Below are 19,225 nucleotides of genomic sequence, written 5' to 3'. Positions count from 1 at the left end.
GACATTTTTTCATTAGATGCTGCATGAAACTTACTTGGGGTCCAGGATTGCTTGATTGCGGCCTCAGCTCCTTGATATGCTGAATCGTGGAGTGGGGGGACAAGGAGGAGAGCGAGGGGGGTGTGGAGAGTGCAGAGAGATGGAGGGAGAAAGAGAGACAAATCAATCCTGGTAAAGCCACTTTTATACACGTCACAACTAATATTCCCTTGAGCCTATTTCAAACAATCGAAAGGAGAACGTGAGCAGGTGAAATATGGACGATAGGTGAATAGGAGTGCTTGCCCCCCTATTATAGGGGCAGTGAAGTGTGTTGTTTTACAGTGTCAGCCATAGCAGTACAGCGACCCTGGAGCAAATTAGGGTTAAGTGCCTTGCTCAAGGGCACATCGGCAGATTTCTGACCTTGTCTGGTAGGGTATTCAAACCAGTGACCTTCCAGTTACTGGCCCAAAGCTCTAAGTGCTAAGCTACACATGGTTTTTCACTCGTAATGGCATGTAATGTATTGCACTAATCAGTTTAGATTGAAGGTGTAGGCTATTGATATGGTATAGAACGCCAGTCATCTAGGTGCAAACCATCACAGCAGATGGAACTGGATCAAGATGAATTGGAAATAATTGGTACGGATGAATGGTGATTTATATCCCATAGAAGTATGAATGAGCATCCCCTTAGGTTGTCTCACTTGAGTAAAACAAGTATGGACTAGTATGGAGCAGGAAAGGGGGAAATGTGACATGGTTACCAATTTAACATGATCTATCTGAATTTGAGGCAGAGGAGCAATCTGTCTGTACGGTGTCCATATTAGGAATACCATGTCCATGACAGTTGTCAGAATCAGCAGCTACTTACAGTTGACCACCAGAGTGGCAATGGTAGTAGCTTCACCCAGAGAACTCCTGGCAACCACCTTGTACTCCCCAGCATCCTCAACAGAGCACCTGGGGATGGGGAAGGGTGATGACTCATGTGTTTGTGCCACCATCTTGGCTCCAGGCTGAGCCCAAAGCTAAATCACAAGACATGCCAACATTCTCATGTACAGTGCCTTCAGAAAGTATTGTTACAACCTGAATTTAAAATGGATTAAACATAAATGTTTTGTCACTAGCCAACACACAATACCCCATAATGTCATAGTGGAATTATGTTTTTAGAAATGTGTACAAATTGATTAAAAATGAAAAGCTTAAACGTCTTGAGTCAATAAATACTCAACCCCTTTGTTATGGCAAACCTAAATAAGTTCAGTAGTAAAATATGTGCTTAACAAGTCACATATAAGTTGCATGGACTTACTCTGTGTGCAACAATAGTGTTTAACATTCTTTTTGACTACTTCATCTCTGTACACCACCCATACAATTATCTGTACGGTCCCTCAGTTGAGCAATGCATTTCAAACACAGATTCAACCACAAAGTCCAGGGAGGTTTTCCAGTGCCTTGCAATGAAGGGCACCTATTGGTAGATGGGTAAAAATAAAAAACAGACATTGAATAACCCTTTGAGCATGGTGAAGTTATTAATTACACTTTGAATGGTGTATCAATACACCCAGTCACTACAAAGATACAGGTGTCCTTCCAAACTCAGTTGCTGGAGAGGAAGGAAACCGCTCAGGAATTTCACCATGAGGCCAATTGTGACTTTAAAGCAGTTACAGAGTTTAATGGCTGTGATAGGAGAAAACTGAGGATGGATCAACAACATTGTAGTTACTCCACAACACTAACCTAATTTACAGAGTGAAAATAAGGAAGCCTGTACATAATAAACAATATTCCACAACATGCATCCTGTTTGCAGCAAGGCACTAAAATACAAGGTATTGTGTGTAGATGGGTGAGAAAAAAAAAACATATTTAATCCATGTTAAATTCAGGCTGTAACACAACAAAATGTGGACTAAGTCAAGGGGTGTGAATACTTTCTGAGGACACTGTAGTTCACTCTCATATTCACTCAGAAGGAAGGAGGAGGAAATGGAAGAGGGGAGTGGAAGTAACTACAACGTCTTGAACAGCAGGGTGCTAAAGGCACACATATGAAAATCCTTTCGGTTACCTTCTGATTTCCAGCGTGTTGAGGCCAAACTTCTGCTTCAGACTGTGGTTCCAAGCCTGGCCAAAGGCACTCAGGGGTACCCCGTCCTTATACCTGGGAAGGAGAGAGTTAATAACAGTCCAAATGTCTAGGTATAAACTAACAAAAATCCCAATTAAATGTAAACATGACCACTGTTATGCTTTCAATGTTCATGCCCGGTGCTAATTATGCTAATCTATGCTACGCAACAGTTAACATGACTCCTTTAGCATATAGATGGCTTTTGATCTCACATTTCTTCTTGAGCTCCGTCTCAGTCGAGTCAAGACTCTCGGAGCTCATTGGGATGCATGCGTCCCATCTGGGATTGTTCAACTCATAAGCCGCTGGTCATCTGGTCCACAGCTCTGACTGTGCTCAGGCATGAATACTGAACACATATTCTTTTCATCCGCTAGTCTTTTAGTGCATCTGCTTATCAAGGGTGACGGTTACACACATTGCCAAGGCTAATATCGAGGCAAATTAGGTAATTTCACCCACAAATATGAGAGTGATATTCCAATTCAGGAATCAAAGGTTGACATGGCAAAACCTGTGTAGCTACATAATAAGCATACTGTAACCTATCCGTCTTCAGAGATTTTCAATGGAGGTCATTAGCCTTAAGTGTGAGTGCTTACCAGGTGGCCCTAGGAGGTGGGCATCCCTGGATGGTGCAGGAGATTTTGACCCCCATGCCCTCCCACACCATGTGGGCTCTCAGTGGGATAGGGAAGTCTGGGGCCTTTTGACTCAGGTCCTCCAGATACTTCAAATGGATGGAAGCCTTCTGCTCAGCCTGGAACACGGATAGACACAGCTGGTATTCAAATACACTTACAGCTGGTATTCAAATGCACCCCCCTCCATTTGTTTTGTACACTGCTGCTACTTGCTGTTCATTATCTATGCATAGTCACTTCCCCCCCTAATTACCTCAACTAACCTGTACACTGACTCGGAACCGGTACCCCCTGTACATAGCCTCGTTACTGTTATTTTATTATGTTACTTTTTATTCCATTTTTTTTCCTTACTTTAGTTTATTTGGAAAATATTTTCTTAACTCTTCTTGAACTGCACTGTTGGTTAAGGGCTTGTAAGTAAGCAGTTCACGGTAAGGTCTACACTTGTTGTATTCTGTGCATGTGACAAATAAAGTTAGATTTGATTTGATTACTGGTCAACTGACATAAGGCAAAGAAACTTAATTCTCAGTAAGCCATGGGGAAATGTAGGGATGTCAGCGTTGGCGACATAAAACCTCAATGGTTAAATGAGACCATGTTGATTTTCAACTGGGCAACTGTTTTTATACATTTGGCCCTACTGAATTCACAATACCGTAGGCCTATAATTCAGTGTCCGGAGTGTCCGTGTATCCGTGTGGGATGAGATCAGAGCAGACTCTTACCTGCCTACGCAAGGCCATGCGGTCACAGCGTTGGCGGACATAGCGCTGTTCCCTGAGCACCTCCACCTCTACTTTCTCAGCCTCATTTCCAAACAGGGTCCACTTCTCTCCAGTTCTCAGACCCTGTTCATCCGCTGCCATGGTCTCCTTCAGGACATCCCTATTGGACCAGAGAACCAAAAGATTCCCTGTTAGAAAGCTACTGAGAAAAGGCCTATTGGAAAACGTGCATACAGTACATACACCAACTCCTTGTGACACTGAGGCTGTCCTAATCATAGAAATAGAATTAAGCAATAAGGCCCGGGGGTTTGTGGTATATGGCCAATATACCACGGCTAAGGGCTGTTCTTAAGCGCGACGCAACGCGGAGTGCCTGGATACAGCCTTTAGCCGTGGTATATTGGCCATATACCACAAAACCCCGAGGTGCCTTATAGCTATTTTAAACTGGTTACCAATGTAATTAGAACAGAAAAAATAAACGGTTTGTCATACCAATGGTATATGGTCTGATATAGCACGACTTTCAACCAATCAGCATTCAGTGTTCGAACCAACCAGTTTATAATGATATTTTTATGGTCCTAACATGGCTTGGCATTTTTCCAATTTTGTTGACTTACAACCTGGACTAAAAATAGATTTTTGGGGTATTTTGTATCATTTTACTTACACAGCATGCCTACAACTTTGAAGATGCAAAATATTTTTTATTGTGAAACAAACAAGAAATAAGACAATTTAAAAAAAACCTGACCGTGCATAACTATTCACCCCCCGAAATCAATACTTTGTGGAGCCACCTTTTGCAGCAATTATGGTATGTCTCTATAAGCTTGGCACATCTAGCCACTGGGACTGTTGCCCATTCTTCAAGGCGAAACTGCTCCAACTCTTTCAAGTTGGATGGGTTCCGCTGGTGTACAGCAATCTTTAAGTCATACCACAGATTCTCAATTGGATAGAGGTATGGGCTTTGACTAGGCCATTCCAAGACATTTAAATGTCTCCCCTTAAACCACTCAAGTGTTGCTTTGGCAGTATGCTTAGGGTCATTGTCCTGCTGGAAGGTGAACCTCCGTCCCAGTCTCAAATCTCTGGACGACTGAAACAGGTTCCCCTCAAGAATTCCCTGTATTTAGCACCATCCACCATTCCTTCAATTCTGACCAGTTTCCCAGTCCCTGCCTATGAAAAACATTCCACTGCACGATGCTGCCACCACCATGCTTCACTGTGGGGATGGTGTTCTCTCTGATTAATGTCCTCCTTGCCTGGTCCGTGAGTTTTGGTGGGCGGCCCTCTCTTCGCAGGTTTGTTGTGGTGCCATATTCTTTCCATTTATTTTAATAATGTATTTAATGGTGCTCTGTGGGATGTTCAACGTTTTTAATATTTTTGTTATAACCCAACACTGATCTGTACTTCTCCACAACTTTGTCCCTGACCTGTTTGGAGAGCTCCTTGGTCTTCATGGTGCCACTTGCTTGGTGGTGCCCCTTGCTTAGTGGTGTTGCAGACTCTGGGGCCTGTCGGAACAGGTGTATATGTACTGACATAATGTTACACTTAGATTGCACACAGGTGGACTTTGTTTAACTAATTATGTGACTTCTGAAGGTAATTCTGAAGGTAATCGGTTGCACCAGATCTTATTTAGGGGCTTCATGGCAAAGGGGGTGAATACATATGCACGCAACACTTTTCTGTTTTTTATTTTTTTGAATTTTTTGAAAGAACTACTCCACTACTACCACATGTCTACAATACAAAACCATGTGTACATGTGTGTGTATACATGTGTCTGTGCCTATGTTTGTGTTGCTTCACAGTCTCCGCTCTTCCATAAGGTCTATTTTTAACAGTTGTTTAATCTAATTGTACTTCTTGCATTAGTTACTTGATGTATAATAGAGTTTCATGTAGTCATGGCTCTATGTAGTACTGTGCGCACCCCATAGTCTGTTCTGGACTTGGAGACTGTGAAGAGACCTCTTGTGGCATGTCTTGTAGGGTATGCATGTGTGTCAGTAGTTCAAACAGACAGCTCGGTGCATTTAACATGTCAATACCTCTCATAAATACAAGTAGTGATGAAGTCAATTGTTCCTTTACTTTGTGCCAGGAGAGATTGACATGCATATTATTCATGTTAGCTCTCTTTGTACGTCCAAGGGCCAGCTGCGCTGCCCTGTTCTAAGCCAATTGCAATTTTTTTGCAAGTCCCTTTTTGTGGCTGAACAACTGAACAGTAGTCCAGGTGCGACAAAACTAGGGCCTGTAGGACCTGCCTTGTTGATAGTGCTGTTAAGAAGGCAGAACAGCGCTTTATTATGGACAGACTTCTCACCATCTTAGCTACTGTTGTACCAATATGTTTTTACCATGACAGTTTACAATTCAGGGTTACTCCAAGCAGTTTAGTCACCTCAACTTGCTCAATTTCCACATGATTTATTACAAGGTTTAGTTGAGGTTAAGAGTTTAGTGAATGATTTGTCCCAAATACAATTATTTTAGTTTTAGAAATACTTAGGACTAACTTATTCCTTGCCACCCAGTCTGAAACTTTGTTAAGTGTTGCAGTCATTTCATTCGCTGTAGTAGCTGACGTGTATAGTGTTGAGTCATCCGCATACATAGACACACTGGCTTTACTGAAAGTAAATAATCTATGTATGTACCTAGGCATGTAGTTAGTAAAGATTGAAAAAAGTAAGGGGCCTAGACAGCTGCCCTGGGGGATTCCTGATTCCCCAGCCTGCTGGAGAGGCTTCCATTAAAGAACACACTGTGTGTTCTGTTAGACAAGTAACTATTTATCCACAATATAGCAGGGGGTGTAAAGCCATAGCTTTCAGCAGCAGACTATGATCGATAATGTCAAAAGCCGCACTGAATTGTAACAAAACAGCCCCCACAATTTTACCTTTATTTAACTAGGCAAGTCAGTTAAGAACAAATTCTTATTTTCAATGACAGCCTATGAACAGTGGGTTAACTGCCTTGTTCATGGGCAGAACAACAGATGTTTACCTTGTCTGCTCAGGGATTCGATCTTGCATCATTTCAGTTACTAGTTCAACGCTCTAACCACTAGGATACCTGCCACCCCAATCTTTCTATTATCAATTTCTCTCAGCCAATCATCAGTCATTTGTGTAAGCACTGTGCTTGTTGAATGTCCTTCCCAATTAGCGTGCTGATAGTCTGTTGTCAATTTGTTTACTGTAAAAAAGCATTCTATCTGGTCAAGCACAATTTTTTTCCAAAAGTTTACTAAGGGTTGGTAACAAAATGTACAATTAGTAATTGGTCGGCTATTTGAGCCAGTAAAGGGGGCTTTACTATTCTTACTGTAGGTTGCGGAATGACTTTTGCTTTCCTCCTGGCCTGTGGGCACACACTTTCTAGTAGGATTAAATGGAAAATATGGCAAATAGGAGTGGCAATATCATCCACTATTATCCTCAGTAATTTTCCATCCATGTTCTCAGACCCCGGTGGCTTGTCATTGTTGATAGACAACAATATTTTTTTCACCTCTTCCAAACTCACTTTATGGAATTCAAACTTGCAATGCTTGTCTTTCATAATTTGGTCAGGCATACTTGGATGTGTGATGTCAGCATTTGTTGCTGACATGTCATGCCTAAATTTGCTAATCTTGCCAATGAAAAGATCACGAAGGTAGTAGGCAATATCAGTCAGGTTTGTGATGAATGAGCCATCTGATTCAATGAATGATGGAGCTGAGTTTGCCTTTTTTCTCTCTCCAAAATGTAATTTAAGATGCTCCAAAGCTTTTACTATCATTCTTCATGTCATTTATCTTTGTTTCATCGTGTAGCTTCTTCTTTTTATTCAGTTTAGTCACGTAATTTCTCAATTTGCAATACGTTTGCCAATCGGTTGTGCAACCCAGATTTATTTGCCATTCCTTTTGCCTCATCCCTCTCAACCATACAAGTTTACATTTCTCATCAATCCACACAGATGGAATTGTTTTTACAGTCATTTTCTTAATGGGTTCGTGCTTATTAGTAACTGGAATAAGACATTTCATAAATGTGTCAAGTGCAGCGTCTGTTTGCTCCTCATTACATACCACGGACCAACAATGAAAACCACAACACACATGAAACAAAAACAATAGCAGCAATGCATATATAAATGCATCATTGCAGAAGTACTACAAAAGCATGTTTCGACTCAACAGTAGCCTGGGAAAATATCCTGGGGTTGAATAAAAAAAAATCTGACAAACTCTATTTCTGCTTATGATCAGTTTTTTTTTAGATAGCATATGTCAGATCCTGGAGATTCAGCGAGAGATTGGCCTCTAAAAATCAAGCTCAATAAGAAAATTATGCTCAACGTCCTGGATGTACACTGAGTGTACAAAACATCATGAACAGCTGCTCTTTCCTTGACATAGACTGACCAGGTGAATCCAGTTGAAAGCTATGATCCCTTATTAATGTCAATTGTTAAATCCACTTCAGTAATTGTAGTTGAAGGGGAGGAGACAGGTTAAAGAAGGATTTTAAGCCTAGAGGCAATTGAGACATGGATTGTGTACGTGTGCCATTCAGAGGGTGAATGGGCAAGACAAAATATTTAAGTGCCTTTGAACGGGGTATAGCAGTAGGTGCCAGGCGCACCAGGTAGTGTCAAGAACTGCAACGGTGCCATGTTTTTCAAGCTCAACAGTTTCCCGTGTGTATCAAGAACGGTCCACCACCCAAAGGATATCTAGCCAACTTGACACAACCGTGGGAAGCATTCGAGTCAACATTGGCCAGAATCCCAGTGGAATGCTTTTGACACCTTGTAGAGTCCATGCCCCGACGGATTGAGGCTGTTCTGAGGGCAAAAGGGGTGCAACTCAATATTAGGAAGGTGTTCTTAATGTTTTGTACACTCAGTGTATAGCCTTTAGGTCTATAGCTTTAGTTCAAGAAAATCACTACTGAGCTGTGCTGCAGTACAGTCAAGACGACAAGTAACATATAAAAGCCCCCAATATCTAACAGATACCGTACACTTGCACAGTATAGTGGTTAGAGCTTTGGGGATCAAATCCCTGTGCTGGCAAGGTAAAAATCTGCCACTCTGCCCCTGAGCAAGGCAGTGAACCCACTGTTCCCCAGGTACCGAAGATGTGGATCCCCCCCCCGGTTCAGAGGGGTTGGGTTAAATGTGGAAGACACATTTCAGATGAAGGCATTCAGTTGTATAACTGCTGTGTCATTGCCCTGGTTCTTATGCAATGTTGATATTCTTTGATTGGTGGCCCATCCCGCCCCACACATGCCCCAATCATGGTCTCCATCTGCCTTTTATTACACTCCTAGGCTCTCTCTGATCTATAGAGGGGTTTCCATCCCGGTGTCCCATTGCCTGGCCGACTGACTGACAGTGATAGTCCTCTGAAATTGGTAGTGTGAACACACACACACACACATTGCTAGACTTCACTTATTCTCACATGCATGATTAGAGAAGTGGTCATTTATGCATGCATGCATATACACTGAGTGTACAAAACATTAAGGACACCTTCCTAATATTGAGTTGCACCCGCACCCCTCACCATTTTGCCCTCAGGACAGCCTCAATTTGTCAGGGCATGGGCTCTACAAGGTGTTGAAAGCATTCCACAGGGATGTTGTTCCATGTTGACACCAATACTTCCCACAGTTGGGTGGATGTCCTTTGGGTGGTGGACTTTTCTTGATACACACGGGAAACTGTTGAGCGCGAAAAACCCAGCAGCGTTGCAGTTCTTGACACAAACCGGTGTGCACACACGTGCCACACACCCACGTGCCACACACCCACACGTGCCACACACACCCACGTGCCACACACCCACGTGGCATACACACTCAGTGCTGCAGGAATGATTTTGTGTGGTTGTCAGTCAGGGCTGGGCTTACTCTGCTTCAAATGGACATTTCAAGATCATTTCACACTGTTGGAAGTGTATTGAGCTCCCCACAAAAGAGCTAAGTCCTATGAGTCATCCAGTGAATTTGCATACTGTCCTGAATTTACACTATCCTCCCTGATAGGAGGGTGGGATTTGTAGGAAAGAGCGAGGGAGCGAGGGAAATAGAGAGAGGTGAAACAAGAATAAACAAGAATCTCACACCTCTAATTGGGGGTTAGAGACTGAGAGATAGAGAGAGAGAGCATCGTGTTCACATTGTTATCGAATCAAAACAAAATGTCATGCCAATCCCATATCCCCGGGGTGTTCGTTCAGGTGTCCCAGAAATAGACTCAACGAATCCATGAAGGGGTTTAGAATCCATCCCACATATCCTTCCAAATTCACTCAAGGAGGATTTCATCAGTCTCTACTCTCTCCTCCCAAAAATATCCCCTTTCTATCCGGCTCCTCTCCTGGGTGGAACGGCTTTAGGTTTCCATGCAGCAAATATACTTCGGAAGGGAGAAAGACCTTGTTAATGTATGAGCGAAAGGGATTACTAGGCAGAGAAATAAAAAGGTGAGCCCGGGCCTTGGAATTAGAGCTAAGCACGTTAGCAGGCTGAGGTCTGGTTGGCACTCCAGTTGATGGGAGGACAAGAGGGCGTGAAAGAGCCACTCAGATGACAACGAGATGCAGGCACGTCTGCACAGCTGAGGCTTATTACTGCTGTCAGATGCATGGGCTTTCTCTCAAGTGATCCACAACTTTCCTTTCTTTTTAACTCTTCCTCTCAGTCCGCATATCTTCCTGCTGCCAAACACTTGTCCTCTTTTCTAAAGGAGAAAAGGTCCTCTTCACTCGATCTCTCTATTCATCACTGCCAGTGACTGGCAGATTGCTTCTTAATCTTTCTTGGCTTTCCTGTTAGAGAGGAACCAGAGTTCATAGCACATTGTAAGAGTTCATTTCAGTGCGTTTACTTTTCATGGTTCGTACTGCTTTGACATGCTTTGAATAGATCAAACAAGCATTTTTATGTTGTCACAGATCAGTTATTTCATACTCTTAACTTTGTACTGTGATTGCATGTTGTGTCTTTGGCTATGCCGGATTAAGTGATATGACATGCTATTCTATAAAATCCTTCCTCCGTAATTAATATTACCTGATTGAGCTAATCATGTAAATGTAATTAACTAGAGAGTTGGGGCACCACGAAATAATATTTATAGAGCTGTTATCTTCCGGATAAACTCTTAAAGACCTAGTAATATTATACATCAATAGAAGTCAATATTAATCGTCACCTTAATTCAGTCTCATCTGAAAGTTGTAAACTCTTGGTTATCTTCCGAACCCTGGCTAACAAGTTGAATCAGCAATACAAGATTGGGTTTAATTATTTATTTACTAAATACCTAACTAATCACACAGAATTACATATACACAGAATTAATTATACCTTGATTACATATTATGTCATAAAGGAAAACGTCCCTAGCGGGCGGAACAGATATGACAGCTGGTTACACAAAAGAAAAGGGGCTGGGTTTGAGTGAAAGAGCGGGAAGACTGAGGGACAAAGGGAGAAGCTGTGCTATCGTAAATACAGTATCTTTTGCATTCTAAATTTCCGCCCATTTGGAAAAGAAAAATGCAATAAATATTTACTCTAAGCTGCGCTTCGGTAGGTTGGTGGTAGATGGAAGACCGTGTTGCCAAACCGAGTCCTTTGTCCTTTGAAGAATGTCTCTGGTGGTCAATTGGATACGTTGTAGTAACGTCGTTGTGTGGTAGACGGGATACTCTGTCTGTTCTTTCCTAGCCCGCGTTTGCAGCTGCTGTGGCTAACTCAACGGCTAGGAGGTATCACTTCTGTAGTGAATAAGATTTCAAAGTTCATACCATTCGCAACCAAAGCTCATGCTGAGGTTGGCTTAGTTCTGTAGTTGACATGTTAGTCCTTTCAACGCAGAGGCTGCAGACCTCACGTACTTGGAACAGGAAGATACATTTTCGTCAAGGCTTGATATAGCTTTTGGGCTATATATAGGCTTTTTCCAGAAGCATACCACCCTGCATACCACTGCTGGCTTGCTTCTGAAGCTAAGCAGGGTTGGTCCTGGTCAGTTCCTGGATGGGAGACCAGATGCTGCTGGAAGTGGTGTTGGAGGGCCAGTGGGAGGCACTCTTTCTTCTGGTCTAAAAAAATATCCCAATGCCCCAGGGCAGTGATTGGGGACACTGCCCTGTGTAGGGTGCCCTCTTTCGGATGGCACCCGAAAGACGGCACAAGTGTCCTGGCTCTCTGAAGTCATTAAAGATCCCAAGGGACTTATCGTAAGAGTAGGGGTGTTAACCCAGGTGTCCTGACTAAATTCCCAATCTGGCCCTCAAACCATCACGGTCACCTAATAATCCCCAGTTTACAATTGGCTCATTAATCCCCCTCCTCTCCCCTGTAACTATTCCCCAGGTCGTTGCTGCAAATGAGAACGTGTTCTCAGTCAACTTACCTGGTAAAATAACAGATAAATAAAAATAAATAAAAATATAGTGGAGCGAGAAGGGTGTGTCTGAAAAGTTTCATAACCCATGCCTCTTCACAGGGGCGGGCCACTGATTGAGCAGAGCCCTAACATTATGAAAACCCAAATCTCAAATTTGGAAGCTAAACTTACGTTTCATCTCTTCACCAATAATTTTATATTCAAACATTTAAATTGAACAACAATTCCATGTGAATCCGATAACTCTGATGTGTAGACTTTCCACTGTAGAGTTTATGTCATCCAATCATTGAGGAGAATGTCTCAGATGACAACCAAACTGACATCATATTCATTAAGTAACACCGCATATGTTATTTAATTGGTCGGATTACAAGAATATAGTTCATTTTCGCCCCACCTTCTGATGTTCCCAGACTCTCTATGTTAACCAAGGGGTTTTCAAATTTCACATCAGTAGGGTAGAGAGAGGAAAAAGGGGGGAAGAGGTATTTATGACCGTCATAAACCTACCCCCAGGCCAACGTCATGACAGGCATGACCTGATTGGTTTTTAGGGTTGAGGTGCCTCAATGACCGAAAAGGTCTTGATGTTTTGTTTCAACCATTTTTTTCCAGTTACATTATACTTGGAGATGTCAAATCTAACTCCTTTTGGATTGGCTTAGCAAAACCCCCAGCTTCAAGCTGAAGTAAAATAGTTGAGAACAAATTCTATTTACAATGACGGCCTACATTGAATCACATTATCAGCCACATGAACAATAGGGACAGGGCAAGGTGTCCCTGGATAAGGGTGTTATGAGATGCCACTTTTCCCCCTTCCCATCATGTTTACTGTGACCTAAACCTTCCAGTCTGGAGCCCTATTTATTTTGAGATGTATAACACTCTCTACAATGACAGCTGGTTATGAAATCCCCAAGCTTGTGATATAATCTTTAAACAAAAGATGCACCCTACTTCATCACATTCACCTCCTCCGCAGCCCTTTTCTCTTCCCTCCCTCCTCTATAACGTCTTTGCTCGTTAATAAGCTTGTGTCATCAATGATTACTGTTTAGTTTATTGGCATCACATATAAACTTATTGAGCCAGTATATGAGGTCATAGAGCAGCTGGAGTTTTAAATGACAGTGAAAAAGAAGAGTGAAAATCCAAAAAGAGACATGAATGGAATCTTTGTTTTAACGTCAATCTCTGATGCTTCAGAAGGATGGCCCTTGAACTAAGGGCCAGCACCAGTGGAACTTGATCTCATCTTGTCGTGGATGGTGGAGTGGGAGGATGCAGAGATTGCTTTGGCTTTGGCGTTTCATGTCGTCCCCATTGATATTTATAGCTGACGTTGCTGACGTTGCTATGTTTCATACAGATAGCTCTCCACAGAGAGTCAGAGACTGTGCTGACTGCAGAGTCATGTTCTGAGTCTATTCTCTATTTGATTGGATGTATATTTTTTTATTTAACCTTTATTTAACTAGGCAAGTCTGTTAAGAACAAATTCTTATTTACAATGACGGCCTACCAAAAGGCAAAAGGCCTCCTGCGGGGATGGGGGCTGGGATTTAAATATAGAAGTGATTGCAACAGGAAAAGTCGAATGAAAGAGTGTGCAGTGGGTCAGATTCAAACCCATGTGAGCAACGGTACATGTATTCTGAAGGCAGTGACCTAAACTGCTGGACTACCCCCACGCCTCACTCTGGGTGTGCTCTACACAGGAGAGATAAGCCTGGAAGCACTACCAGGCAGGGATGAATTAGTCAGGAGAAGATGCAGCAGAGATGTCTTTGCTTTGTGCTTCGCTGAGGCGTTGCAGATTGTAGACAGTTCAGTTTGAACGTTGCCTCAACTCTGACTTTGCCATCAATTTGACACATTGTTTCACAATAACATTCATTGATCTTACCTCAGGGTGCTCCTGTTACAACGGGCCGTTGCTGGTGCGTGAATGCATTTTAGAAGCATAATTTAGTTACGAATTGTACCAATCGTATTGTATTGACTATGCAGGGGGGGTGTGCTTGTACATGAAGCTACCTCACGCTACAGAAATAGGACATAGAACCATGCCCTATGGGCCATTCTGGTTCGGACAAGGCTTACTGTATTACTGTATATATCAGACACCCTAACACCTGAGTAACTCTTCTCAACATACCATGTCCTGTGCCGTGGGAATTTGCCGATGTTCAGGATCTCCTTGACCGACATCACATCACCGGGAATGATGGGATAGAACTCAGAGTAGGAAGCCTCCTCATCACTGGTGCATCACAGGGACATAGAACAAACAACAACATATTAGATTCATTGGGTATTTTAATCAAAGTAGAAATCAGATAATTCAATAAATGATCAATTAATCATGAGGAGGTTGTTTTGTCCGACAAGAGTTGTGGGACAGGGCTTGTGTATCTGAAGCTAGATGGTGTCATTTCTACGAGGGTGTCAGACATCTACAGGAAATCTCAGCCCCAAGTCAAGTGTAGTTACAACTGTCCTGCTATTCTGAATCTGACCACCAGGGGAGGCCACACAACCTGAGGGAGTTCCGCTCATAGGTGACCTTTAAAGAACAAAACTAAATTACAAGCACAGTGTTTTATTCAACCATTTTTACTGGGGACATGGCTTTGGCTTTTAAAATGACAATGTCAAATGAAATGCGGAAACATTGCTTACATTTGCCTTTATTATTTCCAATTCCTGTGACACTCAGCAATTGTCAAAGTGCTCTGGAGTCTGATTTACTTACCAACAGAACAAGCTGTTGAGAATAACAACTGAATAGAAACAAAGGCAATATTAACAGCTGAGATAGAGCTGGAGTTCAGCATGATAATAGAGACGGATAACCTCTGTGAATAACGATGTCAATGTCGCTGTCCAAACTAAGACTACTTGACTAGCTCTACAGCTTAGAGTGGACTACAGGCCTTTATTTGGATCAGCGACTAGATACAGGATAAAGGTAGAGAGGGAATTAAGAGGCAGCATTGTATTCACTAGTCAGCAGTCACTATTGAATGGTTTGTAAAATAATTTGTGATATCACCTCCGGATGCATTGTGTAAGTCTGTTCAATGTAAGATTTGAAGTCGTTATCTCTTGCTTTTAAGTAACACGTACAAGGCCTTTCGTCATATCAATTTTAAGGGAACACAGCAGTGCAACACCTGGGAACCTCCAAACCAATGTAAAACGGGTGTAAAGATAAGAGCAATAAATCAGTTGTGTGATGAATTATTACCATGTTAACATTCTAACGAGATTATACAATATTCGTTTTTTGCAATTATCCCCCATTTTCTTGGGGGGTAATAGTCACTTTACCCCTGCCTGCAGTGCATTACATAATACCTCAATTACCTCGATTAACCGGTACCCCCTGTATATAGCTTTGTTATTGTTATTTTATTGTGTTACTTTCTTTTTACTTTAGTTAATTTAGTAAATATTTTTTTAACTCTTATTTTTCTTAAAACTGCATTGTTGGTTAAGGGCTTGTAAGTAAGCATTTAATGGTAAGGTTTACACCTGTTGTGTAGACCTTACAATTGGATTTGATTTGATTTAGCATGGCAGCTGTAGCAATTGTGCATAAATCTTCTCTGTGGCCTTTTCAGTTATGACAAATGAGCATTATGTTGAATCTTTAAACATCCCTGCGAGTTCATCCTGTTTTTATGGATCGTGAATTAAAAAAGTCCCACAAAACACCCACCCAGCCAGTAACTGCAGCTGACGTGATATCTGGTTGAGATAGGTGCTCCCATGTGGGGTCCTAACCGAGCTGAAATCTAGTCAGGCAATGCTGTGGCTGACCTGTTTTCTCTCAACTGAGAGTAATGTTATAATCACCTGCTGCCTTCTGTTCTGCTAGTTCTAACCGGCTTTGTTCCTCTTTTTCAGTGGTGCATAAAGCCATGTTGTTTTGTTGTGGGGAGGTTGTAGAGCCAGGAGGAACGAACGGCCAATGTTTTGACCCCAGGGTCATATTCATTTGGCAATTAACAAAAAAAATAAAAAAATGAAACAGGAAGGGACAACCAGAACTTGTCCAATAGGAAAAGCTTTTTTTTTTTAGTTTTCTGTTTCAAAACACTTTGATACGGTGTGGACTAATGAATACAACCCAGCTCTTAACAATTGCAACAGGGTCACTAATCATAAGGATTGTTTGTTGACCTCTGGCTATGAATCCAGTGCATGTTGTGTAGACATGTGCTTAATTAAGACGCAGCAGCATTGTATTCATTTGCTGTTGCATGATCACATGCCATCATTTCCCATGTAACAATTTTTTCTTTAAAAAACAAATGGTGTCATGGACCTTCAGGGGACGCACCAGTAGCCATGGCTCTGTGCCTGTTTGTGACAGAAGCACGCAGTAGTGGTTCTAATTCAAAAGTGCATCTCTTGTGCCTCTCAGCTATCTCGAGCTAGGCCAATGTCATTCTCACACACACACACAAACACACACACACAAGGACCAATACAGTGAGGGAAAAAAGTATTTGATCCCCTCCTGATTTTGTACGTTTGCCCACTGACAAAGAAATGATCAGTCTATAATTTTAATGGTAGGTTTATTTGAACAGTGAGAGAATAATAACAACAACAACATCCAGAAAAACGCATGTCAAAAATGTTATAAATTGATTTGCATTTTAAAGATTTCTGGCTCCCAGGTGTCTTTTATACAGGTAACGAGCTAAGATTAGGAGCACACTCTTAAAGTGAGTGCTCCTAATCTCAGTTTGTTACCTGTATAAAAGACACCTGTCCACAGAAGCAATCAATCAATCAGATTCCAAACTCTCCACCATGGCCAAGAACAAAGAGCTCTCCAAGGATGTCAGGGACAAGATTGTAGACCTACACAAGGCTGGAATGGGCTACAAGACCACCGCCAGGCAGCTTGGTGAGACGATGACAACAGTTGGTGTGATTATTCGCAAATGGAAGAAACACAAAATAACTGTCAATCTCCCTCGGCCTGGGGCTCCATGCAAGATCTCACCTCGTGGAGTTGCAATGATCATGAGAACGGTGAGGAATCAGCCCAGAACTACACGGGACGATCTTGTCAATGATCTCAAGGCAGCTGGGACCATAGTCACCAAGAAAACAATTGGTAACACACTACGCCGTGAAGGACTGAAATCCTGCAGCGCCCGCAAGGTCCCCCTGCTCAAGAAAGCACATATACAGTGGGGCAAAAAGGTATTTAGTCAGCCACCAATTGTGCAAGTTCTCCCACTTAAAAAGATGAGAGAGGCCTGTAATTTTCATCATAGGTACACTTCAACTATGACAGACAAAATGAGGAAAGAAAATCCAGAAAATCACATTGTAGGATTTTTTATGAATTTATTTGCAAATTATGGTGGAAAATAAGTATTTGGTCACCTACAAACAAGCAAGATTTCTGGCTCTCACAGACCTGTAACTTCTTCTTTAAGAGGCTCCTCTGTCCTCCACTCGTTACCTGTATTAATGGCACCTGTTTGAACCTGTTATCAGTATAAAAGACACCTGTGCACAACCTCAAACAGTCACACTCCAAACTCCACTATGGCCAAGACCAAAGAGCTGTCAAAGGACACCAGAATCAAAATTGTAGACCTGCACCAGGCTGGGAAGACTGAATCTGCAATAGGTAAGCAGCTTGGTTTGAAGAAATCAACTGTGGGAGCAATTATTAGGAAATGGAAGACACACAAGACCACTGATAATCTCCCTCGATCTGGGGCTCCACGCAAGATCTCACCCCGTGGGGTCAAAATGATCACAAGAACGGTGAGCAAAAATCCCAGAACCACATGGGGGGACCTAGTGAATGACCTGCAGAGAGCTGAGACCAAAGTAACAAAGCCTACCATCAGTAACACACTACGCCGCCAGGGACTCAAATCCTGCAGTGCCAGACGTGTCCCCCTGTTTAAGCCAGTACATGTGTAGGCCCGTCTGAAGTTTGCTAGAGAGCATTTGGATGATCCAGAAGAAGATTGGGAGAATGTCATATGGTCAGATGAAACCAAAATATAACTTATAACTCGTCGTGTTTGGAGGACAAAGAATGCTGAGTTGCATCCAAAGAACACCACACCTACTGTGAAGCATGGGGGTGGAAACATCATGCTTTGGGGCTGTTATTCTGCAGAGGGACCAGGATGACTGATCCGTGTAAAGGAAAGAATGAATGGGGCCATGTATCGTGAGATTTTGAGTGAAAACCTTCCATCAGCAAGGGCATTGAAGATGAAACGTGGCTGAGATAAACTTTTATTGACCAAATAATTATTTTCCACCATAATTTGAAAATAAATTCATAAAAATCCTACAATGTGATTTTCTGTATTTTTCCCCCTCATTTTGTCTGGCACAGTTGAAGTGTACCTATGATGAAAATTACAGGCCTCTCTCATCTTTTTAAGTGGAAGAACTTGCACAATTGGTGGCTGACTAAATACTTTTTTGCCCCACTGTACATGTCTGTCTGAAGTTTGCCAATGAACATCTGAATGATTCAGAGGACAACTGGGTGAAAGTGTTGTAGTCAGATGAGACCAAAATGGAGCTCTTTAGCATCAAGTCAACTCGTCGTGTTTGGAGGAGGAGGAATGCTGCCCATGACCCCAAGAACACCATCCCCACCGTCAAACTTGGAGGTGGAAACATTATGCTTTGGGGATATTTTTCTGCTAAGGGGACAGGACAACTTCACCGCATCAAAGGGACGATGGACGGGGCCTTGTACCGTCAAATCTTGGTTGAGAACCTCCTTCCCTCAGCCAGGTCATTGAAAATGGGTCATGGATGGGTATTCCAGCATGACAATGACCCAAAACACACAGCCAAGGCAACAAAGGAGTGGCTGAAGAAGAAGCACATCAAGGTCCTGAAGTGGCATAGCCAGTCTCCAGACCTTAATCCCATAGAAAATCTGTGGAGGGAGCTGAAGGTTCGAGTTGCCAAACGTCAGCTTCGAAACCTTAATGACTTGGAGAAGATCTGCAAAGAGGAGTGGGACAAAATCCCTCCTGAGATGTGTGCAAACCTGGTGGCCAACTACAAGAAACGTCTGACCTCTGTGATTGCCAACAAGGGTTTCGCCACCAAGTACTAAGTCATGTTTTGCAGAGGGGTCAAATACTTATTTCCCTCATTAAAATGCAAATCATTTTATAACATTTTTGACATGCGTTTTTCTGGATTTTGTTGTTATTATTCTCTCACTGTTCAAAT

General features: G+C 42.3%; 1 protein-coding gene across 2 annotated transcripts in view; it reads right to left on the bottom strand.

The window, feature by feature from the left end:
- The window catches only part of myom3 (myomesin 3), a 78,182-nt gene that overhangs the window by 42,880 nt on the left and 16,077 nt on the right, over nucleotides 1–19,225 (bottom strand). For both annotated transcript variants that reach the window (XR_005042478.1, XM_021595286.2), the window contains exons 3-8: nucleotides 14,133–14,237; nucleotides 3,515–3,674; nucleotides 2,742–2,899; nucleotides 2,077–2,169; nucleotides 862–950; nucleotides 35–79 (exon numbers count right to left, since the gene is read on the bottom strand). Coding sequence is in view for 1 of the 2 variants with exons in the window: in XM_021595286.2 (XP_021450961.2) it covers nucleotides 35–79; nucleotides 862–950; nucleotides 2,077–2,169; nucleotides 2,742–2,899; nucleotides 3,515–3,674; nucleotides 14,133–14,237 (650 nt within the window). In the remaining variant the exon portion in view is untranslated. The remainder of the gene's footprint in view (nucleotides 1–34; nucleotides 80–861; nucleotides 951–2,076; nucleotides 2,170–2,741; nucleotides 2,900–3,514; nucleotides 3,675–14,132; nucleotides 14,238–19,225) is intronic.

This window comes from Oncorhynchus mykiss, chromosome 3, assembly GCF_013265735.2.
Source record: "Oncorhynchus mykiss isolate Arlee chromosome 3, USDA_OmykA_1.1, whole genome shotgun sequence".
Classification (NCBI taxonomy): Eukaryota; Metazoa; Chordata; class Actinopteri; order Salmoniformes; family Salmonidae; genus Oncorhynchus; species Oncorhynchus mykiss.
Note: the sequence above shows the minus strand (reverse complement) of the source record. Positions and strands in the feature narration are given on the sequence as shown.